Source organism: Copadichromis virginalis, linkage group LG6 (assembly GCF_057382275.1).
Source record: "Copadichromis virginalis isolate Kocher_CV1m ecotype Utaka linkage group LG6, C_Virginalis_male_GT1.1, whole genome shotgun sequence".
In the NCBI taxonomy this organism is placed as follows: Eukaryota; Metazoa; Chordata; class Actinopteri; order Cichliformes; family Cichlidae; genus Copadichromis; species Copadichromis virginalis.
The window spans coordinates 19970179-19991080 of NC_140623.1; the positions used below are offsets into that span (position 1 = coordinate 19970179).

Sequence of the window (20902 nt, forward strand, 5' to 3'; positions counted from 1 at the left end):
AATATGAGGTCCAAAGATATGTCAATGCAAATGAAGGATGCCATAATGAGGCTGGAAACTCCCAATAAACCTATCAGAGAGAAATTAGGAGCTTAATAGTCTGGTACCTTTTTAAGCTCTGCAACAACAAAAGGCCTCAAAGACCACTGAAGACAACTAATTGAAAAATTCTTTCCTTGGTTTTGAAAAACCACTTTAAAACATCTAACCAAGTCAAGAACACTTTTGAGCAGACAGGCATATCATTGTCAAAGTCAACAATCAAGAATCATGAATAGAAATATAGAGGGTTTAAAACATGGTGCAAAGTTACACTCAAGGGCAGGAAAGTCAGCTTAGACTTTGCCAGAAAGCATCTAAAAGAGGACGATCAGTTGCAAGAAATAATCTTTGGTCAGATAAAAACAAGATTAACTTGTACCAGAACCTTGGGAAGAGAAAAGTATGGTGAAAGAAAGGAATGTTAACCACATCAAACACAGTGGGATCATTAGTGTTTATTGACAATATGACTGCTCCTAAAAGCAGCCGGGTGAATTCTGTAGCTATGCTGTTCAGATTCAGCACAATGCTGCAAACCTGATTGGACAGCGCTTCACAGTAAAATGAATAATGACTCAGAGCATCCTGCAAAAGTGTCCCAAGAGTTTCTCAAGGCAAAGAAATTGTTCAGTGGCTAAATCAGTCACTTGATCTCAGCCCAACAGAGGATGCTTTTCAGTTTCTGAAGACAGAGAGAGACCTACAAACAGCAATAATGCAGCAGTCTGCTCTAACCCAAGGAAAGAAACACAGAATTTGGTGATGTCCGTGGATTCTAGACCTCAGTTAGCATCTAAAAATGTCTGCAATTCCAAAACAGCTAATGCAATACTTTTTTTAAACCCCTATGAATTAAAGCTGGAAGTCTGCAGTCTACTGTGGGGTTGTACGGAGGAAAATTACAAACAAAAAAACCTAACCTATCCAAAAATGTATGGACCAAACTCCTAGTCAGAGTCCTTATAGTGTTGGGAATTAATTGTTGTCATACAGGATAAAGTCCAAGTGCACCTCATTAACTGTAAATGTTTAACTGTACTTGTTAAAATAAAGTGTCCAAAAAAAAAAAGAATATAGTCGGGTTAGGTGAGTTTAATGTTCACCTTACACACTCACTGATCTAAAAAGTTGAGCTATAGCTTTTCATGCATTTTTGTGGCCATGTTACAGCTTATAACTAATACTCAACTTTGTGATGCATTTCGGGACTCTGTGTGTGTGTATCTGCGTGTGTGTGTGTGTGTGTGTTGGCTGAACAGAGGCGGTAGAAAGTGGTGGGCTGTCAGAGTCAGAGGGACGGGCTGTTGTTTGAAGTGCCGGGGAGCATGGAAGTGAGGTAATTGCGTCTGACGGGCGGCGATAATGATGAGGCGCAGATCAGATCAGCTGCAGATCCCCTGCTTCCAACCCCCCGCTGCCTGCCTTCACTTTTCCCTTCTCCCCTAATTGACCGGGCTGCGTCTCCCCCGGGCCCTTTTGTTATTATTTATTAATAATTCATCGCTAAATAATTCACACCCTTGGAGCCGCAGTGTTAATTGAGCGGGGTGGGGTGGCAGTGCTGGCGGGTGTGTAAATGTCTGCGTGGTGACGGTGGAGGGAGGCAATGGGAAGCGGGTTTTCCTGAAGTTGTAGGGCAACAAAAAAGGAAAAAGGTTTGTTTTTTGTTGTCAAAAGGGATGGCTGCAAATGTTCTCAACTTTTGCATACTTTGCAAATAATAGGAAGGAAATAAACATTTTTAGGCATGTATTACTCTTTGTTGTAAACTGAGGAATTTGTTAGCTAAACAGCCCTCAGAATTTGTGAGAAGCAGATTCTAAGTGTTTTTACTGACAGACTTGCATTGATATATTGCTTCGAAACAAGTAATGTAGAACTGCAGATAGATGATCTACCAGGGAGTAGCACATGTATTCTACTTGTAGCCGGCCTCTGATCCTGTTGGCTCTAGCTCGCTCTAGCTATCCCAGCTTGGATAAGAGGAAGAACATGGCTGGATGGCTGGATGGATACAACCAGCAGCAACAACTATACTAGAAGATGTATGCCGTGGTTGCAGAAAATAGATTACTCCATTTTAGAAGGGTCATTAATAGTAAATTTAAATACCTTTCCACATGTATAGTACAAAGGGAACATCTGCGTAGCCTTAAAAAGAGCGCTTTCATGGAGGCTAAACGGAATAAAGGGCTTTGGTTTACTAAGGAGTCTAAAGATTAGACTCTGGAGCAGGTCATAGGGCTTTCATCAGTCCATCATGCCTACAGTGGCTACTGCTGTGATCTGGGTTTTCGTCAGTTGGTTCAACAAAATTATATGGCCAAAAAAATGAGGTCAGCTGACTACCTGAAAACACTGAATAATAACGTTTTTCCATCAGTGGATTTTTCTCCTTTAGCATGGATGTAAGATGACTATGCCAGAGATCAAACTGTGACAGTGGTTCAGGAACAATGAGACATTATGGATTGGCCACCACAGAACCCAGACCTTAAACCCATTGAGAGTCTTTGGGAAGAGCTGCAAAAGATTTTACACACAGGTTGTGACGTTGCATAACTTATCAAAATGATGCTTGCAACCGAAGGCGGTCAATCGAAATTTTACAGTGTGTGACTTTTTTTCAGCATCCATTATTCCAGTCTTCATCACATTACTTTTGACTCTGTCTGAATAATCTTGCATTCATCAGCAAAAACGACCAGTAGAGGTCAGCCTCTGATCACCATAGCATTACCACATGCAGCTTTGCTGCTTCTCCTGTTTGCAGAGCTGCAGTTAATTTGAGATCACATGCTTTGTTTATGTTAAATTATTCATGCAAGCTTTCATTAACACCCTAAGCAAATACAAATTGCACAGCATACAGTAGAGGGAATCATAGCAGTCACACTGTGCCAAGGAATGTTTTCTTAAGAAAGTGTCTGCTTGCTGATTTGTAAACCAGCTTACTGTGTATTATTACTGCGAATCACACACTCTGGCCAAAACCCCAACAGCCGGTTCTTTTCGCTTTCTGCTTACTAACTAGTTTGCGAGTGATTAGAATATATAAAATATGAAAAGGTTAGAATTTGGACTGTTTGGCCCCTCTGGCTGACTATCTCATCACACTGAATCCAATGTTTAAATTAGCAGATGGTATCTAAAATTGAAGATGCTGACTGTTTCATAACAGGTTACAAAATCATTCTCTCTCGTTCTTCCTCTGACTCAAACACTGGCGCTGTGTCAAGTTGCTTGCTCGCCTTCTGAGCATTGCCTAGTTGCTAAATCTCTTTTAAGCTGAGCAATACATCAAAAATCAAAGCAACTGTGAACCCAGGCTTTTAAAAGTTTTTTTTTTTTTTTTTTTGTTGGAAAAAAAATCTCCCCAGTTTGCATTTCTTAGGGGAATGGTTCATCTGAAGCTGTCGACAAGGTCCATACAAGTCTCCCGCTACCACTGAGCATACAGACTGTCTTTCATGCTGTGGTGGTTTGGGACCAAAGAGGAAGGGCCAGCAGAGAGGAATCTGTCTAGCTGAGCACAGTGTATACACTGCATGTATTTCTGTAGACATTGCTGTAGCCTTCACTTAATCTAAGAGTACATCAAAGCATCCTCTGCTCCTCTTCTTCAGCTAAATCCTTCTTTGGTCCTTATTACCAAAGTGCTCATAAATGCCTTTGGGGAGTTGAAAAGAGGGGAAAAAAGAAAACACAAACAAAAAAACAAACATGTTTGCTTTTATCTCTCAAATAACTATTTATGCTGGTACAAATGAGCATTCTGAGATCTCATTGTATCACAGCGAGTGAAGATGTAAAGATTCCTGCTGATTGAAGGGAACAAAAGGAAGCGTGCAGCACAGCAAATTGTCTCGGCGATGACTGCCAGGATGTCATCATCATCATCATCATCATCATCATCATCATCATCGCCACCATCGCCACCATCGCCATCGTCTCTCTGAGATTAAAAGTGGGCTGCCACTCTTTAAAATGAAGCTTCTTGATTCAGCAAGTGGTTTCAGAAAGCGCCAACGAACATCGCATTAACAAATGGCTCGTGCCACTCCGTTTTTGATTTATTTTTGATGGCTCTGATGTGAGCTTGGTAGAGAAGGGACCGGGTTGTATACTCCAGCGGCACGCAGTGGTGCTGGGGGCTGGAGAGTAAACAGCCTCTCAGCGGTACAGGAGTCTTTCCATCAGGATAGAGAGTGTAACCCCATGGAGATCCTAGAGAGTTCTGAAGCCAGAGATGGTGAATAATAGAACAAAGTGAGGATGAGTCTTCTGAGGTTCCACTTCTCTTCCTCATCCCTCCATCGCCAGGGTGTAGGGATGTGTTTGCGTGCGAGGGAGAAGCACGGATAGTCGAAACTTCTCCATCCGTCCTCACTAAAGTGTAAAAAAACTCCTATCCTATCTGACATGACTCTCTTTTTTTAAGTACATCACCAAAACTTTGTTCTGTAATTGTAAACTGGCACAGAGACATTTACATGACAGCATCCAGCATCTGATCTCATGGGACTGTGGGCCCCCTTCTCCATTTTTTCTCTCTCTTTGCTTATGAAAAATTCACCACAGCCACCCCCCACTCCTCATGTCTCTTCTGTGTGTCTCCAGCACCGAGAACTGACACACGGTAAACGGACGAGTATTCAAAGGCAGGACAAGGCTGGCTGTCTCCCAAAGGGGTCTTCTTTTTTTCACCCCCCTCACCACTGCTGAGAAATCAAAACTCTTTGGATGTCACACGGGCCCATTGAAGTTCGGAGCCTTCTCTTGAGTGGTCCCTTGCCCGTCGATGGCAGGCTTCATTAGAGCTGTCAGTCATGCCCCAGCGACAGGGCAGCGCCATAGGGCACCCTCAGGGCCCAATCAGTGTTGGGTTCCCCGAGAAAGGGCCATCAAACAACCCTACAAGACGGTGCACCGTAACCCTGCATCATCAAGATTGGCGCTCAACCCCGCCGATCACATGATTAATAGCTCAGCTCCACACTTTTTCAACTCTGTGTTTTTGAACTCGACGCAAAAGCTGCGGTCTTGTATTTTTAATCACCGACTTCCCATTGGCTCGGGTATGGAAATGAGCACCCTGGAAGTCTATATAGGAACGGTCTTATTGAAACTCTAATGATGAAGGAGAATGAAACTTCTCTCACAAACAGCTTCTCAGTAGTGGCAGTGGGAAACTGGAGCCAGTTGTTATTTTTTGCATCATTCCTGCCTGCTTTTTCTTTTTTTTCTTCTTCTTTTTTTTTCTTCTTCTTCTTCTTCTTCTTCTTCTTCCCAGTGTCTTGCAATTACAATGAGTCACATCATGCAATAAAAATAAATGAGCCAGTGGGCGCTTCTCTGTCCAACAATCTCAAATCCTGAAACAATGAGATATCCACGAAATCGCCGTACACAATTCAAGTACAGGAGCAAACAAAACCCAAACAAAACAAAGCAAACGTCTTTGAAGAGCGAAAAACTCCAAATGCCCGAGTTCCTTTCAACAATATACAGAGTGCAATATTCTCAGCACCAGTATGTTATTCAGAGCGTTCCTCCAAATATTTGGAGAGAAGGAGGAGAGATGAAACGGGGATAGAACAATGGGACTTTGGCTGTGTTATGGCGTTCGTGCACCTCGCCCCGCCAGCCCTTTGTAGTGTGTGTGTGTTGTGTAGTGTCCGTGTCCCCAGTTGGTCCCCCGCTTGTTCTGAGTCCAGGTGGAGTCTCAGTACCCCCCTCGACCCCACCCCACCCCGACCATAGTCTCCCTCCCCCCTATCTGCCTATCTCGCACACACCTGCTCCATCATCCAAACACACACACACACACACACACACACACACACACCTTTTTGTTTTTCATGCATGCAAATAGAGATTGACTGTTTTTTTTATTCATTATTTTGCATTTTAAGCTCTTTTTTTTCCCTAATTGAATATCATTCTCTGATGAGGAGTGTGCTTGTAATCCAAATCTGACTTTACCCATAAAATAATTTATCCCTCTATAATGTTAAAACACTGAAATATTCCCTTTGATCTGTTTCGTCCAATTTAGTAGAAGTTATTTTGAGAATATAGATTTTTTTTTACAAAGAACATGATTAAAATCCTGATTATAAAAAGCTGAGCTAATATAATATACACAAATTATGTATATACATATTGATTAGATCCATATATTATTGATCATAAACAAGATTGATGATCTCATGAAGTGCTGTAGTCGGGCAGAGAAAGATAAAGCTGATACTAATTTACTCAGGCTCTCTTCTAACGGAAGTGGGTAAAATATTCTCTCTTGACTGGAACAGTGATCAACTGCAAAAGTTGTGCAGAAAGTCCCCCCCCCCCCTTCCCCCACCCCCCTCATTTTAAATGCCTTTCATATTTAAAAAGTTGATCGTTTTAAAAAAAGATTGCCCCCAAAACAACATTTTATAGTGTTATGATATCAGCTTCATTTTATCTCATGCTCACATCAAATCCATGCGATAAACCGCTTCACCCCCCCCCCCCCCCCCCCCCCCCCCCATCTCCCCAGCGTGCAGTACCCAAATGAACCACCTGATGTTGCTGAGACATACGGTGCACAAAAATGAAGTTGTTGAGTATGGAACAAAGAAAATAAAAGTAATGAATCCTCTGTCAGATATTTGGCTTTGGGTACTAAGCGCTCCTCGTGTTTTTAGTAAAAGCAGATCATTAGCAAGTAACGGGACTGCAGACACCTTTTTTTTTTTAAATCCACCAATCAAAGACAAATAACAGCAGAAAATGAGGCCTGACCTATATTCACTCTACAGCAGAATCCCACAGGAATGACAGGTACCAGGGCATCGTGCACCCTCCTAGCAGATATATTAACTCCACACAGGATGTGAGACTCAAATAAATATAACGTTCACCAGATCTCACTCTCTCTTTGTTACAAATACCAACATGTAATCAATAAATTAAGCCGTTTGCCACTGAAGCTTATTCTGGCTCCCTGACTCTTACCCTCTCCCTGTGGGGGGCAGTTGTGGGGGCATCTATGGTCAGCGTGTAGAAGGCTGCGTCTGGTGGAGGTAATCCTCAGTGATCTGCCCTAATCTGTCACAGATATGCAGCTGAAGTGCAAAGAAGCTGCAAAAGAAGAGAAGGAATGGGGGGTGGATGAGAGTGAGAAGTGGGGGGGGGCAAACTGGATTATGGCAGTATGTCTGCATTAACTCACTGGCCTTATCTCTTAAATGCTCGGCAAAAACAGATTTGGCATGTGCACGGGGAACGGTGCGGCACGCAAGCTCGGATGTATGCGCGTGAGCTTATTTCATGCCAGCAGTGCAGGGCCTGTAAAAGTGAGTGTCCCTATAGAGAGAGACCCTGTGCCATTGAAAGGCTGGCAGCTATTCCCAGATGACACAGTTTCCGATTCTTCCTCTTTGGTCCGTGCTCAGTGGCAAATCTGCTTCTTGGAATATGGTTTCTGGATTGCCGGGCACTGATATCAGATCTCTCCCTTTTTTTGTGTGTCCCCATATCTGAGAATTACATGCTTTTGGACATAATTTTCCTGTTGAAATCACATGCAATTATGTTCTACATGGTTTTGTTGATGAAACTGTCTCACGTGGTTTGGAGTCTGATTCGCCCAGGAGCGCACACGTACGCAGAAACGCTCTTAGAATCTGCTCACAAACAACCGTTATGAATCTGATATGTTGATTGATACAGTGGCTGCATCTCCCCCTAAAACAAACAGTCCGGCAGACAGAAGCACGCACAGCCCTGCGCTCGTGCAGTCCCTCATCTCCAGTCATGGGAGGGTCACCCCTTTTGGCCCTGAGAGAGAGACTGTGTGGATGCTCTCATGTTTATGTTTGGGAGATTAGCAATGATGAAAGAATGCCTTTTCAAGTCTGGACTAGAGGGGCCTCTGTTCAATGCCCCACCCTTACACCATATGCACGCACACACATGCTCCCTCGCAGACATACGTACTCATGTGTGTACGTTTATACACACTTATAACTTTGTCGTCGAGCCTTACGTTTTAGTCCACGGCCACATTACATGGTGCAGCCACATCCAAAGATATGCAACACAACCTGTACAAATGTACGTCTGACTGTGATTCAGTCATCTCGCCACAATTTGAGCCCGTGGAAGCTACGTTGACACTTCACCCTCATCTGTCCTCTTCCCTCTCATCTTCCCTTCGTCATTAAGGCAGAGTGAAAGAGCCTCATTGTTCTGCTCTGCCTGTTTGTAGTCTCTCAGTCTTTTCTCTAAGATTTTCCTCCTCCAGTCCCCTCGCTTCTCTCTTGCAGCCGTATGCCTGGCCCTGTTTAGTGCTTCTTCATCTTCGTGTCCTTGTGGTTTCGTGGATTATTATGTCACTTCTTCATTATTTTGGTGGTGGTGGTGGTGGTGGGGGGGGAGGTTCCCATGCCCACGTCAGGAGAAGACGGGCCCAGTAACCCTCGATCTTGCTTGTCATTATCTCTCCCTGCCAAACCAAACAGAAAAGGTTATGCGCTCTAAGGGTATTTGAGTAGGGAATACCAGAGTTTTAGGGAACTATATGTTCAAGCAATTTGTTTCCTATTAGTTGTAATATAAACCAGCCTTTCTCCAAATAAAACATGGTTACCAGTGAGTGAATCACTCGCTGCCTGCAGCCCTCTTCCATCTATAGACTGCTCGGTCAGAGTCCCATGTTTCTCATGGTTCTCTCTTGAACTATTCCATTGTCTCGAGAGCATCAGTCACAGGATTGTTTGACCAGGTATTACGGGCTCCATTGTGTAACTTTTCTCTTTATGCAAAGCTGATTCTGTTTTCATTGGCTCCCTTTCAAGTCCCTACATGGCAGTTTCACTCACTGCAGAGATTCGTGCTCGTCTTTAAACTGACTAAAGACTTTGATATTCCCCGGTTTTATTACCCAGCGTGGTGACTGTATCCAGCGCTCCCTCCTTTGTTGTCTTGGCAAGTAAACCGTTCATTTGTCAAATGGCTCGAGCCACAGATGTAATTGAAGTTTTTAGAACGATCTCTGATTGTGGGGGGCCCTGGCTGTTAACTCCCTCAGGTCTTACCTACCAAACAGTGGAAAACACCTTTTCAGGTGAAGTCATTAGACAGTTGCTTTTTTTTTGTGGTGGCAAGATGAGGGTAGGAGAAATAGGAGGCTTCTGTTAGAACACACTGGAAAGTGCTTAATTAAACATAGATCCAGATGATAGTCATTATCTCCTGATTGGCTTGATAATGTGTTAGCACCGGGAGTGAGCGTCCTGTTCATGACACAAAGGAATGCTAGAGTGAATAGAAGGAAAAGACACACAAACGCACACAAAAAAAGATGAAAAGCTGTTATAAAAGGCACCTTAAAGAGTAGTAGACCTGGAGGCAGTGGCTTGGCTGCCTGCATGCAACCCGATATGGTCTCCGTGACAGCTGCTGATGCTGCTTGATGTGTAGACAGAGGTTGTGGAACCAGTCGGGAGCTATGGCTGGCAGCGTGCTCGGTTTTTGTGTGGGGTCGCGGTTGGCATGCTTCTCCCAGAATGCCACAAGGCAAATGATACACCATCCTCCATTTTTAGGATTGTTGCTTGCAGATTAAATTGCACCCCAACGAGACGTCTCAGCGTGCCGCGCCCGCTGTCAGTGACTGTCATGGCACTTGTTGTTAGTGACACAGGAATGGGAGCTGACCCATATCAGCATACCGTTAACACAGATCATTAACACTGCATGCGCCAGGCTGCTGCCGGGGCCTCCCAGCCTTCTGCTTTTTGAGTGAGGCATAAAATGATGGAAGCAACATGCCGTCTCAATCAGTGTCCTCGTGAAACTTGTATTACTAAGTACAGGCCTCAATATAAAGCCTATTTAGTGACCGAGGCTATACTCTGAGGAGTCAGGCCATATCGTGGGGTGGGGTACGTGTCTGGACAGTACAGCGGTGTGCAGATGTCGATGTGTAGTATTTGCTGTACACGAGGAGCAGATGGCACTACTGTTGACCCCTTCGTGTGTCTTCCTGTCCCCTAGCCGAACCACAGCGTGAGGGGGCCCTTATCTGGTCAAACTGGGCGGTGGGGAGGGGAAGGCTTTGAAGGCACGCTTGTGTGGCGATGTAATCAGGCAGACTGCTGTAGGGCCGCAAACACCACCCCCACCGCCGCTGTCCAAAACCCCTCTTCACCCCTCTGCTTTTCGAACCTTACAGAGGGATGCTCACAGCAAGCTCTGAGGCTCCTTGTTTGAGCAGTCGAGGCTCAGGAGAAGCCTTGGGAATTATGCGGAAGGCATCACATAGAGTTTTTACCGCTTCCCAATCATCAGTACCATCTCCTGGAGAATCTCTCAGTGATAAAACACTTACAGAAACCCGAGGGATTTGTAGCAAATTTTCCACCCTGGACAGAAAAATAAATAGAGATTATCTGTAGAGACAGTGTGATCCCAGTGGTCTTCCTTATGCTGCCATCTGCATGAGGACACAGATAAAGCCTCTCAGATATAGACTGGGAATAAAAATAAGAAAAGGCTTCTGATATGGGAAACATGTACAGTAAAGCTGTCACATTTACATTATAGGTCCTCAACAAAGCTTTGAAATGTTGCATAAATGTTTCTGCCAGCCGTCAAAAACAGCGTGGGTGTGTCTCCAAGTCAAGTGATTTCCACTGATGCTGTTTGACATGCTGTTGATTTATTTTGATGGACGCAGTGGGAAAACAGTCTTCTTATAGCTGTCAGTCAGGTTAAATGACTCCCGGGACAAAGAAAGATACTACTTCTACTTCCCCATATAAGAACATTTGGCTCTCCCAAAGTATGCCAGCTCTCCCAGATTTTTCCAATTATTTCTCATGATATAAAAGACATAATTTTATCTAGCTAACCACTTCGATGCTTTCATCTTCCGCTAATATGTTCCACACTAGCATTGTAACAACACTCCACCACTCACAGATATTGATTTGGATTAGGCTCTGTCACGTTCGGGGATTGCGTAAATGAGGCTTCTTCTTCTTCTTCTTCTTCTTTTTTTTCTTTTTTCTCCCCTCACTCATTTTTGTTCCCCCTCTCCCTGTCACATCTCCATGCTGCCTCCTCACAGGCCCTTTGATGTGCCTGCTTTAATTTGGAGCTTAATGGAATCTGTGGCACTGCTGTGCCTATCGGTGGCAGGATCACAGATCCCAGGGTTCATTGCGGCATGCCTCCATACTGGTGAGTGGGTGTCAAGATAGCCGTGAAACAATGGAGGAGGGCCTCTGGCCCTAGGAGACGAGCTGCATTTCCAATGCAGATCTCAGAGTATCGGAAGTGCCAGTCGGGATATTGCCAGCGCGCTTAACTGGAGGAAGTGTGCAGCTCTCTGTTACAAACTGTTGACTTAATAAAGCATAAAGCATGGAGCCATTGTATTTCTGCTGCCATATTATATTTGTGAACAGGGTGGGGGAAAGTGCAACGACAGTCAGGCGTAAACATGAAAGCAGTGATTCGGTAGACTTTAAGGTAATTTGTCATGCAGGTTGTGGGTATTGGTTGCATGTCACTGGTCCCAATCTTCCCCATGTTACTGTCGATCATGCATATTGCATTTAACTCTTGCCAGGTGTCTCTGCTGTAGATTATTTTTCCATATTCAAGTCCATACTCAAGTATAACCTCTAATTTAGACCATCAGGTCTGCACTGCTCAGAGTCCAGCAGTGTGACTGAACCTAGAAGAGATGTCATGGATTTCACACACTTCACTCCAGACTACAACTTTCAATCCATCGGGGTTATAAATCAAAGCAGGTGGTTTCCTCCCCAAAAACCTCTCCACAGGATAGAGTGCTCGGGGCAGTCGGCTATGAGTGAGCGGTGATAAAAGTATGGCCATAAATCAATTTTTCATCCCTATCAAAGGCATATTTCAATCTCTGTATGTACTATTTAACTAGCATGCTAGTAAAAAAAAAAGCTAGACAGAAAAGAGAACTAACTTCCATCTGTGTGTGGAAAGACGACAGGATCTGGGATCTAAGGCCTGATGAGAGTACGCCCTCAGCCATGCATTTGTACAGCATTCAAAGACCCTGGAAGTCATGTTCAGACAGTATGCGAGCTTGGGGAAATCCCCCAACGCAGGAGCCTTTATCTCTCCTCACATACTCAGCTTAATGAACTCTGCTGCATGTAATGGCAAATACAGGACCTGTGTTCGAGGTGTTTCACCTCCGTCTTTCATCCGTGTTTGCATTTGATGTGAATCTGCCAGACCTTAATGTTGCAGGGAGAGTAGTAGTGGAAGTAGATGCATCGCTCTGTCCTGTAATATAGCGTAATCTGGGTTACACAGAGGAAAAAATGCCATAAAAAAAGAAAAGAAAGAAGTTTGCTGTGATCGATAAAATCAATGCTTCTTGGGCACGACGAAGAAAAACATGAGACATGTATGCAGGCAGTCTGTCAAGTGTTAGTTTGGGTGTGTTGACAAATCAGAGTTTGGAAAGAACGCAGCCATAAGAAATGTGGTCTGTTTAACTGGTGCTGTGTAATTGGCTTTCCTTGTGCACAGAAATCTGATCTCGCCAAACATCTCAGAGATTTCCGCGCGTGCACATTTCACATTTTGGTCAAGAAATTAAATATTCTTTAACAGTCGGAGCAATTCATTCTCCGAAGCAGCCACCTCTCCTGTGGGGTTCACATTAAAACGCTCTACTGAAGCTGATTTGAAAACAAAGTCTTTTTTTTTACCAGTTGCTACATTTATTTGATGTCTGACAACTCCTCATGCAAAGACATATATTACATCTGACTTCACTGCGATTCAAAGTAAAATATGTGTTTTTTCTTCTTCTCTTTTCCCCCCGCTTACAGTGGTTTGAATACTCCTCATGCAGATCAAAACAGAAAAGTTCAATCTTAACTTTGGTCAAACTCAAATTCCAATACACCCGCCGGCATGTAAACAAGATTTGCTTTATTTGTGTAATACGGTACATCAAGTTCGAAATCGGTCACTCTGGACCAACCACTGTTGGTGGAGTGAGCTCTCGTTTCCTGTCATCCTTCTCACGTCTCTCTGAATGAGCTCCATGTTTTTTAAGAGCCGTGAAGATAAAGGTGCACGGGCAAATTTCTAATACCGTGAAGCAGTTTACAGGCTGTCGGAGCACGCTCTCCAGGTGCTTTGATGTACCGACATGTGAACCTTTATGGCTGCTGCTGGACACACCACCTTAGTCAGCCCACTGCTTCCTGACTGTGCGCTGAACTGTTTGCACTCTAGCTCGCAAAATCGATGTGTGTAACGAACCCAACAATGAACCTGTTTTAGCCGAGCTATCCAAGCTGTCTGTTCCATTCAAATTTGACAGATGAGGAGGCTGCAGCGCTGCTGCTGCTGCTCTGGCTCTCTTGGCCCTACCTGTGCAGGAGAAGCCTCTCCTTCTGATGTCTGTCTGCAAATTGACTTGCCTTTTCAGGCTTTGACCCTGATGTCTGATGTAAGACCCAGACACCCACACATCAAAGGGAGCTTGGGGTGGAGGGGTAGGTGGGAGAATGGATTTCTATTTTGGAAGAAATATTGACTTTAGGCACTGAGGTGATGAAGTATCCAGTTTTTCGTATCCTATGTGAGGTTACAGAATCTAAAAATTGATTATTTTCCCCCCTCTTTAAATCAAACTATTATAAAATATTGTGAAGTAGGTGCTGTGTTGATCCGTTTAGTATTGTTTTGCATAATTTATCTTAATCGTCTCAGATGGTTATGATTAGGGGTGGGTTTTTATAATCGATTCATCGATTAAAATCGATTCTGGCTTGGATAACGTAAAATCGATTCATTAAAATCCTGAATCGATTTTTTAATATAAATTTATTTTGTCCGAAATGCCAGAATCTCTGGTGACATCTCACAAAATTTCAAGAACCACCAAACAGTAAATGAGAGCAGGTACAGGGATTCTGCACATAGACTTAAACACACAGCGCAACCCGCGGATCAGAATCAGTTAGATGTCGCCTTTCTCACAGTCGGGGCTGAAAGCCGACAGCTCGCTGATCCGGGTCCGCGCTTTGTGTTCACGCCCTTTATGCGCTGATTCTAAAGCTGTTAGTTTGATCTCTCTCCAAACAATATTGACCGAACCAGCAGCAAAAGAAGATCCAAACGCTTCACATAAACATCGTCATTGTCATGATTCGGCCGTGTGGCAGGCAGGATGAGGACCCAAATTGCAAACTCACAGACACGGGGGATAAACTCAAAATGCAGCTTTATTGCTGACAGGTGATAAACAATAACGATGATACAAAAGCAATGCAAAACTACACTAAACTGGGAAAAGCTAAAGTAACATATACCGGAAGACACGGGGAGAACCACACACGGCATGAGGGAGAACGCGACGCCGAACAGAGGGAGACTCAGACAGAAATACACAGAGGGTAAACGAGGAAAGTGGGCACACACGGGGAACACAGGTGATACTGATAATCATAACGAGACAGGGCGGGGTGAACTGAACATGACATGTACAGGCACAGAGGTTCAGACAGGAGGAGAGAGAGCACGGGGAAAACAGACATAACGGGCTGGGGAAACATGGAATAAAACATAAGGAGAGACGAGGGCTCACAGATACACAGAGGGGCACACAGGGGGTAAAAGCCATGAAGGGAAAACACTTAGGGAACAGCACAACAGGGCAACTCAGAAAACATGGCCTAAATAAGGAACGAAATACAAAAATACAAGGAACTAAGAATACTGGGCCCACATGGCCCAGGACCATGACATCACCCCCCCCCTAAAGGGCTGGCTCCCGACAGCCCAAACCCGAGAAACAAAACTAAAACAGAAAACAACCCACCCAGGGCAGGAGGCGGGGGACCAGGACGGAGGGACCAGAACGGGAAACAAAACAAACAACAGAAAACACAGGAGCACATGACCGTAGTCCAAATAAGGTTCAGGGGGCCGACCCAGAGCCCACAGGCACAAGAGTTCACGGGTCACACGGTCGGGGGGCCGACCAGGCGGGTGGCACAGGTGGCAGAGCTGGTCCGGAGGCCGGCCGTGCGGAAGGCAATGGCGGCGGCGACGAAGGAGACGACGGAGCAGTTCAGGAGGCCGGCCGCGCGGAAGGCAGCGGCGGCGGCGAGGGAGACGACGGAGCAGTTCAGGAGGCCGGCCGCGCGGAAGGCAGCGGCGGCGGCGAGGGAGACGACGGAGCAGTTCAGGAGGCCGGCCGCGCGGAAGGCAGCGGCGGCGGCGAGGGAGACGACGGAGCAGTTCAGGAGGCCGGCCGCGCGGAAGGCAGCGGCGGCGGCGAGGGAGACGACGGAGCAGTTCAGGAGGCCGGCCGCGCGGAAGGCAGCGGCGGCGGCGAGGGAGACGACGGAGCAGTTCAGGGGGCCGGCCGCGCGGAAGGCAGCGGCGGCGGCGAGGGAGACGACGGAGCAGTTCAGGGGGCCGGCCGCGCGGAAGGCAGCGGCGGCGGCGAGGGAGACGACGGAGCAGTTCAGGGGGCCGGCCGCGCGGAAGGCAGCGGCGGCTCTCCAGTCTCAGGCGTGCTGGCCATGGCCTGGTGGGCACAGGACCAGACGAGGCAGGACCAGACGATGGCGATGCGGGGGCCGGACCAGGCGTCGCTGCAGAGGCTGAGGCTGGACCAGGAGGAGCAGAAGCCAAAGTTGGAGCTGGGCCAGACGAGGACGAAGACTCGGAGGCTGCGGCAGGCGAGGCTGAAGACTCGGAGGCTGCGGCAGGCGAGGCTGAAGACTCGGAGGCTGCGGCAGGCGAGGCTGAAGACTCGGAGGCTGGACCAGGCGAGGCTGAAGACTCGGAGGCTGGACCAGGCGAGGACGAAGACTCGGAGGCTGGACCAGGCGAGGACGAAGACTCGGAGGCTGGGCCAGGCGAGGACGAAGACTCGGAGGCTGGGCCAGGCGAGGACGAAGACTCAGAGGCTGGGCCAGGCGAAGATGAAGCCGGGCCAGGCGAAGATGAAGCCGGGCCAGGCGAAGATGAAGCCGGGCCAGGCGAAGACGAAGACGCTAGAGCTGCAGCGAACGTGGACGAGGCTGCCGGTGGAGCAGCTGGTGGCTAAACGGGCCCCTCGGACCCTCCAGCGGAGACAGGAGGCTGAACGGGCCCCTCGGACCCTCCAGCGGAGACAGGAGGCTGAACGGGCCCCTCGGACCCTCCAGCGGATGAGGTAGATGGCGGCGTGGGAGCCGCGGAGTCCTGGATGAGCTCATCCGAGCTCCCAGCAGGAGCTGATGCAGAGCCAGGGAGATTTGGGACCCCTGGCTGAATGTTAAGCTGACCAGCGGACCATACTGCTATCGGGGACTGGGCTACAGGAGCTACTGGGGCCTGCGCTACAGGCGGCACTGGAGCTACTGGGGCCTGCGCTACAGGCGGCACTGGAGCTACTGGGGCCTGCGCTACAGGCGGCACTGGAGCTACTGGGGCCTGCGCTACAGGCGGCACTGGAGCTACTGGAGACTGAACTGGGGGTGACACTGGAGACTGAACTGGGGGTGACACTGGAGACTGAACTGAGGGTGGCTGCGAGGGAGCTAACTGAACTGAGGGTGGCTGCGAGGGAGCTAACTGAACTGAGGGTGGCTGCGAGGGAGCTAACTGAACTGGCCTGGGAGGAGAAACACGAGCAGGAAAAGGAGCAGGCTCAGAAAAAACTGTCCGAGAAATGGCAGGCTCAGGGTCGACAAAAATAGCTCTATCAAAAATGAACCCGCCGTCCACTTCATGTTTTGTAGTTTTAGCATTGTCCGGTTTATGGCGGCGGGCGCGCCGCCTCCTTCGAGCAGAGGAAGCTGGCGCAATGGGCGCTGGTGGCGCCAACACAGAGGGTGACGTAGTGGTGAGTTCCCCGTCGTCCGCCCCCATCCTTGCCAGAAATGAGACAGGCGAAAAATAGCCTAAGCGGATCGGAGACGGCGAGCGGCTGGTAGGCTGTGCAGCAGGTGAGAGGTCCTCCTCCGGGATGAGCCAGGGTTTCCACCGGAGCTCGTCCTCCCGATAAGCCCGTAACACCTGCTGCCGCTCTTCCTCGCCAAAGTCTATGGCTTCCGTTGTCTCCGTGCGCCACGCCGTGCGGCCAGACCGCGGTGAAGACGCGGAAGCCGGCGGGGTGCGGGCGGAAGGTGTGTCAGTGGCGAGCCTCACCGTTCCAACTCTGACCGCTACTGGCTCATGAGACAGCGGCGATGACACCCGTTCACGGGACGGAGGTGTGGGTGCTGAGGCGGCATTCAGGACCCTCTGGGCCAGCGCACGGGCACGAAGCTCCTCCTTAAGGGGGCCCAGGGAGTCAAACGCCTCGACGAGGTGGGGGAGCTGTCGCAACCGTGGCTCTCGCAACAAAACGGCGTCCACGGCCGCCAATCCTGTGGAAACCACACTTGGATCCGCGCATCCGATGATGCGATCCATAATGCGGCAGAGCCGGTTCAGCTCCTCCCCTACCTCCTCTGAAATGTCCGCTGAGTCCGACATGGTCGCGTCGTCCTGGAGGTCCGCGGAGGGGTTGTGAACTGCTGGGTCCATATCGTGGTCGCGTTCTTCTGTCATGATTCGGCCGTGTGGCAGGCAGAATGAGGACCCAAATTGCAAACTCACAGACACGGGGGATAAACTCAAAATGCAGCTTTATTGCTGACAGGTGATAAACAATAACGATGATACAAAAGCAATGCAAAACTACACTAAACTGGGAAAAGCTAAAGTAACATATACCGGAAGACACGGGGAGAACCACACACGGCATGAGGGAGAACGCGACGCCGAACAGAGGGAGACTCAGACAGAAATACACAGAGGGTAAACGAGGAAAGTGGGCACACACGGGGAACACAGGTGATACTGATAATCATAACGAGACAGGGCGGGGTGAACTGAACATGACATGTACAGGCACAGAGGTTCAGACAGGAGGAGAGAGAGCACGGGGAAAACAGACATAACGGGCTGGGGAAACATGGAATAAAACATAAGGAGAGACGAGGGCTCACAGATACACAGAGGGGCACACAGGGGGTAAAAGCCATGAAGGGAAAACACTTAGGGAACAGCACAACAGGGCAACTCAGAAAACATGGCCTAAATAAGGAACGAAATACAAAAATACAAGGAACTAAGAATACTGGGCCCACATGGCCCAGGACCATGACAGTCATGAATTCACTCTTTTACTGTTTTGCTTCCATTGCGATGCGCAGCTCTCTCTCTCTCCCTCTCTCCCTCCCTCCCCCCCCCCCCCCTCTCTCTCGAACAGTTTCCCTTTCTTCATTATTCGCTTGCTTGTTATGCACAAGTCTACTGTTGTTTACAGCGCTGTCGGCCGCTGTTTTTTTCCCTTTTACATTCTTCCGAAAAGAAAACCTCATTTCTGCTGTTCAATACTGAACAAATTTAAACTTTTTAATATTATTCAAAATGCAAAATGCTTAGCCGTGTGTCTAATAAAACCACTGTAACGTCAGAGGCAATGTTCATTAATTAATGGTTTTCTTTCGTTTTTGATGTACTGCAGAATATTTTTATAAAATCCCAGGCCAGGAAAATCACCTTCATGTTTTTCTGTGTTTTATCTTCAGCTACTTTGACACAAAGGCATCTGCTGTGATGCTCACACCTTGGATAAAGTCTTGCGAGTGTCAGCTTCCTTTTTATAGATACAAAAATATGTAAATGTTCTGATCTGAATTATACTTCTGACTGTCAAAATTTCCCAGATTTAAATCGAATCGAATCGAATTAAATCGAATCGTGGATCGAATCGATTTGGGACCTTGTGAATCGGAATTGAATCGATTCTAGAAATCAGTGACGATACCCAGCCCTAGTTATGATCCTGTTCATTTTGTCTTCTATATTCATTTAAAAAAAGCAGTCCACTCTGCTTTGTTCAGACAGATGTGAAAGATGTGTGTAGATGTTGTGGATTATTACATAAGTTTGCGTGTGTATCGCTGGAGCGGTTCAGAATCGGAAATAATGTAAACACCCAGACTGATGCTTTCAAATCTGTTTGTTTTTGTTAGGAATATAGACACGGTCAGGATGACCTGCCGAAGTTCAAACTGAGCATCAGAATGGAGAAGAAAGGTGATTTCTTTAATGTGGCATGGTTGTTGATGCCAGATAGGCTTCTCTAGGATTTTCCCACACAACCATCTCTAGTGTTTATAGAGAATGGTCTGAATAAGAGAAAATATCTATTGAGCGGTGGTTTTCTTGCAGAAAATGTCTTGTTGATGCCCGAGGTCAGAGGAGAAAGACCAGACTGTTCCAAACTGGTATGAAGGCAAGAATTACTCAAATAACCATTTGTTTCAAACAAGGCAAGCAGAAGAGTATCTCTGAATGTACCACACATGGAACCTTGGAGCAGATGGACTCTGATGACGTGTGCCACTCCTGTCAGCTGAGGACAAGAAATTGTGGCTATAATTTACATGGACTTACCAAAACAGGAAAAATGTTGTGATGAGTTTTGATATTTGCTCCAACGTTTAGATGATAGAGTCAGAATTTGGCATAAATAACATGGAAGCATGGATCCATTCAGCCTCACATCAACATCTGAGGCTGCTATTGGTGGTGTAATGGTGTGGGGGATATTATTTTTGCGCCCTTTGGGGATCTTAGTACCAATATTAACATCATTTAAACACCACAGCCTACTGGAGTATGAATGTAGACTATGTCCATCCCTTCATGATCTCTCCTGATGGCTGCTTCCAAAAGGATAACACGCCGTGCCACACACTTCAGATCACTCAAACTGGTTTCTGGAACACGACGATGACTTCACTGTACTCAAAAGGCTTCCAAAGTCACCAGAACTCTACTTTGGAATGTGGTGGAATGGGAGGTTCAATATGTACGTGCAGCCAGCAAGTCTGTAACAACTGTGTGAGACTATCATACCACCAAAACCTGTGAGGAATGTTTCCACCACCTTCTTCTACCTATGTCACGAGGAATTTAAGCAGTCCTGAAGGTAAAAATGGGAGTCCAATCCAGTACTAGTAAGGCATGCCATGTTAAAATCCCCAACTTTTTCAAGGAAAGCTGTCTGGTACAAAAAAACAACTGTATTGGTGTTTTGTGCCTTTTGGAGGATAATATTAAAGTAACATGGTGTTATATAATTGTACAGGACGCACACAGGGCTAATTACTGTACTAATAAGTTTATATATTTAACATAAAAACAAAAAAAAACAACGATATGCAGCTGTATCTCAGCTACGCACAGATTTAGTCTTTGTTTATCTAAGTTTTGCACATCACATTAGGGGCAGCATTTATTCCTGTAGACACACGCACTTTGGAGGGTTGTGGAGTTTGAGAGTCTAGAGTGAGAGCGGAGGAATACCCCTGGCCTAGTATCAACAAGTGGGATGCAGCTGTAGTTGCTAGACGGAGGCCACCTGCTGTGTATCCTGCAGGCTCATTCTGCTGTAGCGTAAACATACCTGCACTGCTTCGGGACTGGCCCATTAAGGAGAGGCTGTAAATGTGCACAGACACACAGCACAGAATCAGTTCTTCAGGCCAACAGGTGCAGATGGTGTACAGACAGACAGACAGTCAGTCAGTCAGTCAGTCAGTCAGTTAGTTAGTTAGTAAATGCACCTGATCAGAGACTATTGACACACACACACAAGCATGAGCACACATATCCTACTGCACAACAAAGCCATCGGTGATCTCTGTTGTGAAAAGTTAGCTGAGACTCTAGAGCCATCTTCAAGGTTTGTTCAGCCGCAGTACTCAGCGAGGAGTTTGCGGGATGGAAAAGCATTTAAGCT

General features: G+C 46.8%; 1 protein-coding gene across 1 annotated transcript; it reads right to left on the reverse strand.

Moving 5' to 3' along the window:
* Positions 1-8423: 8423 nt before the first annotated feature.
* LOC146707646 (uncharacterized) lies at positions 8424-17618 on the reverse strand. The gene is made up of 2 exons (XM_085460771.1): positions 16821-17618; positions 8424-8536 (listed from the first exon to the last, which is right to left on the reverse strand). The coding sequence occupies exons 1-2, from the start codon at positions 17578-17580 to the stop codon at positions 8424-8426; spliced, it is 873 nt and encodes a 290-aa protein (XP_085316897.1). The 5' UTR covers positions 17581-17618.
* Between the last annotated feature and the right edge of the window lie 3284 nt (positions 17619-20902).

What these genes read in the sequence shown, in the direction of transcription:
- LOC146707646 (XM_085460771.1), bottom strand. Translation starts at nt 17,580, where the DNA reads ATGTCGGACTCAGCGGACATTTCAGAGGAGGTAGGGGAGGAGCTGAAC. An exon ending in TACAAAACATGAAGTGGACG is followed by an intron (nt 8,537 to 16,820) that starts GCGGGTTCATTT and finishes TTGGTTTGGCAG; the next exon opens with GGAGAGATAATGACAAGCAA.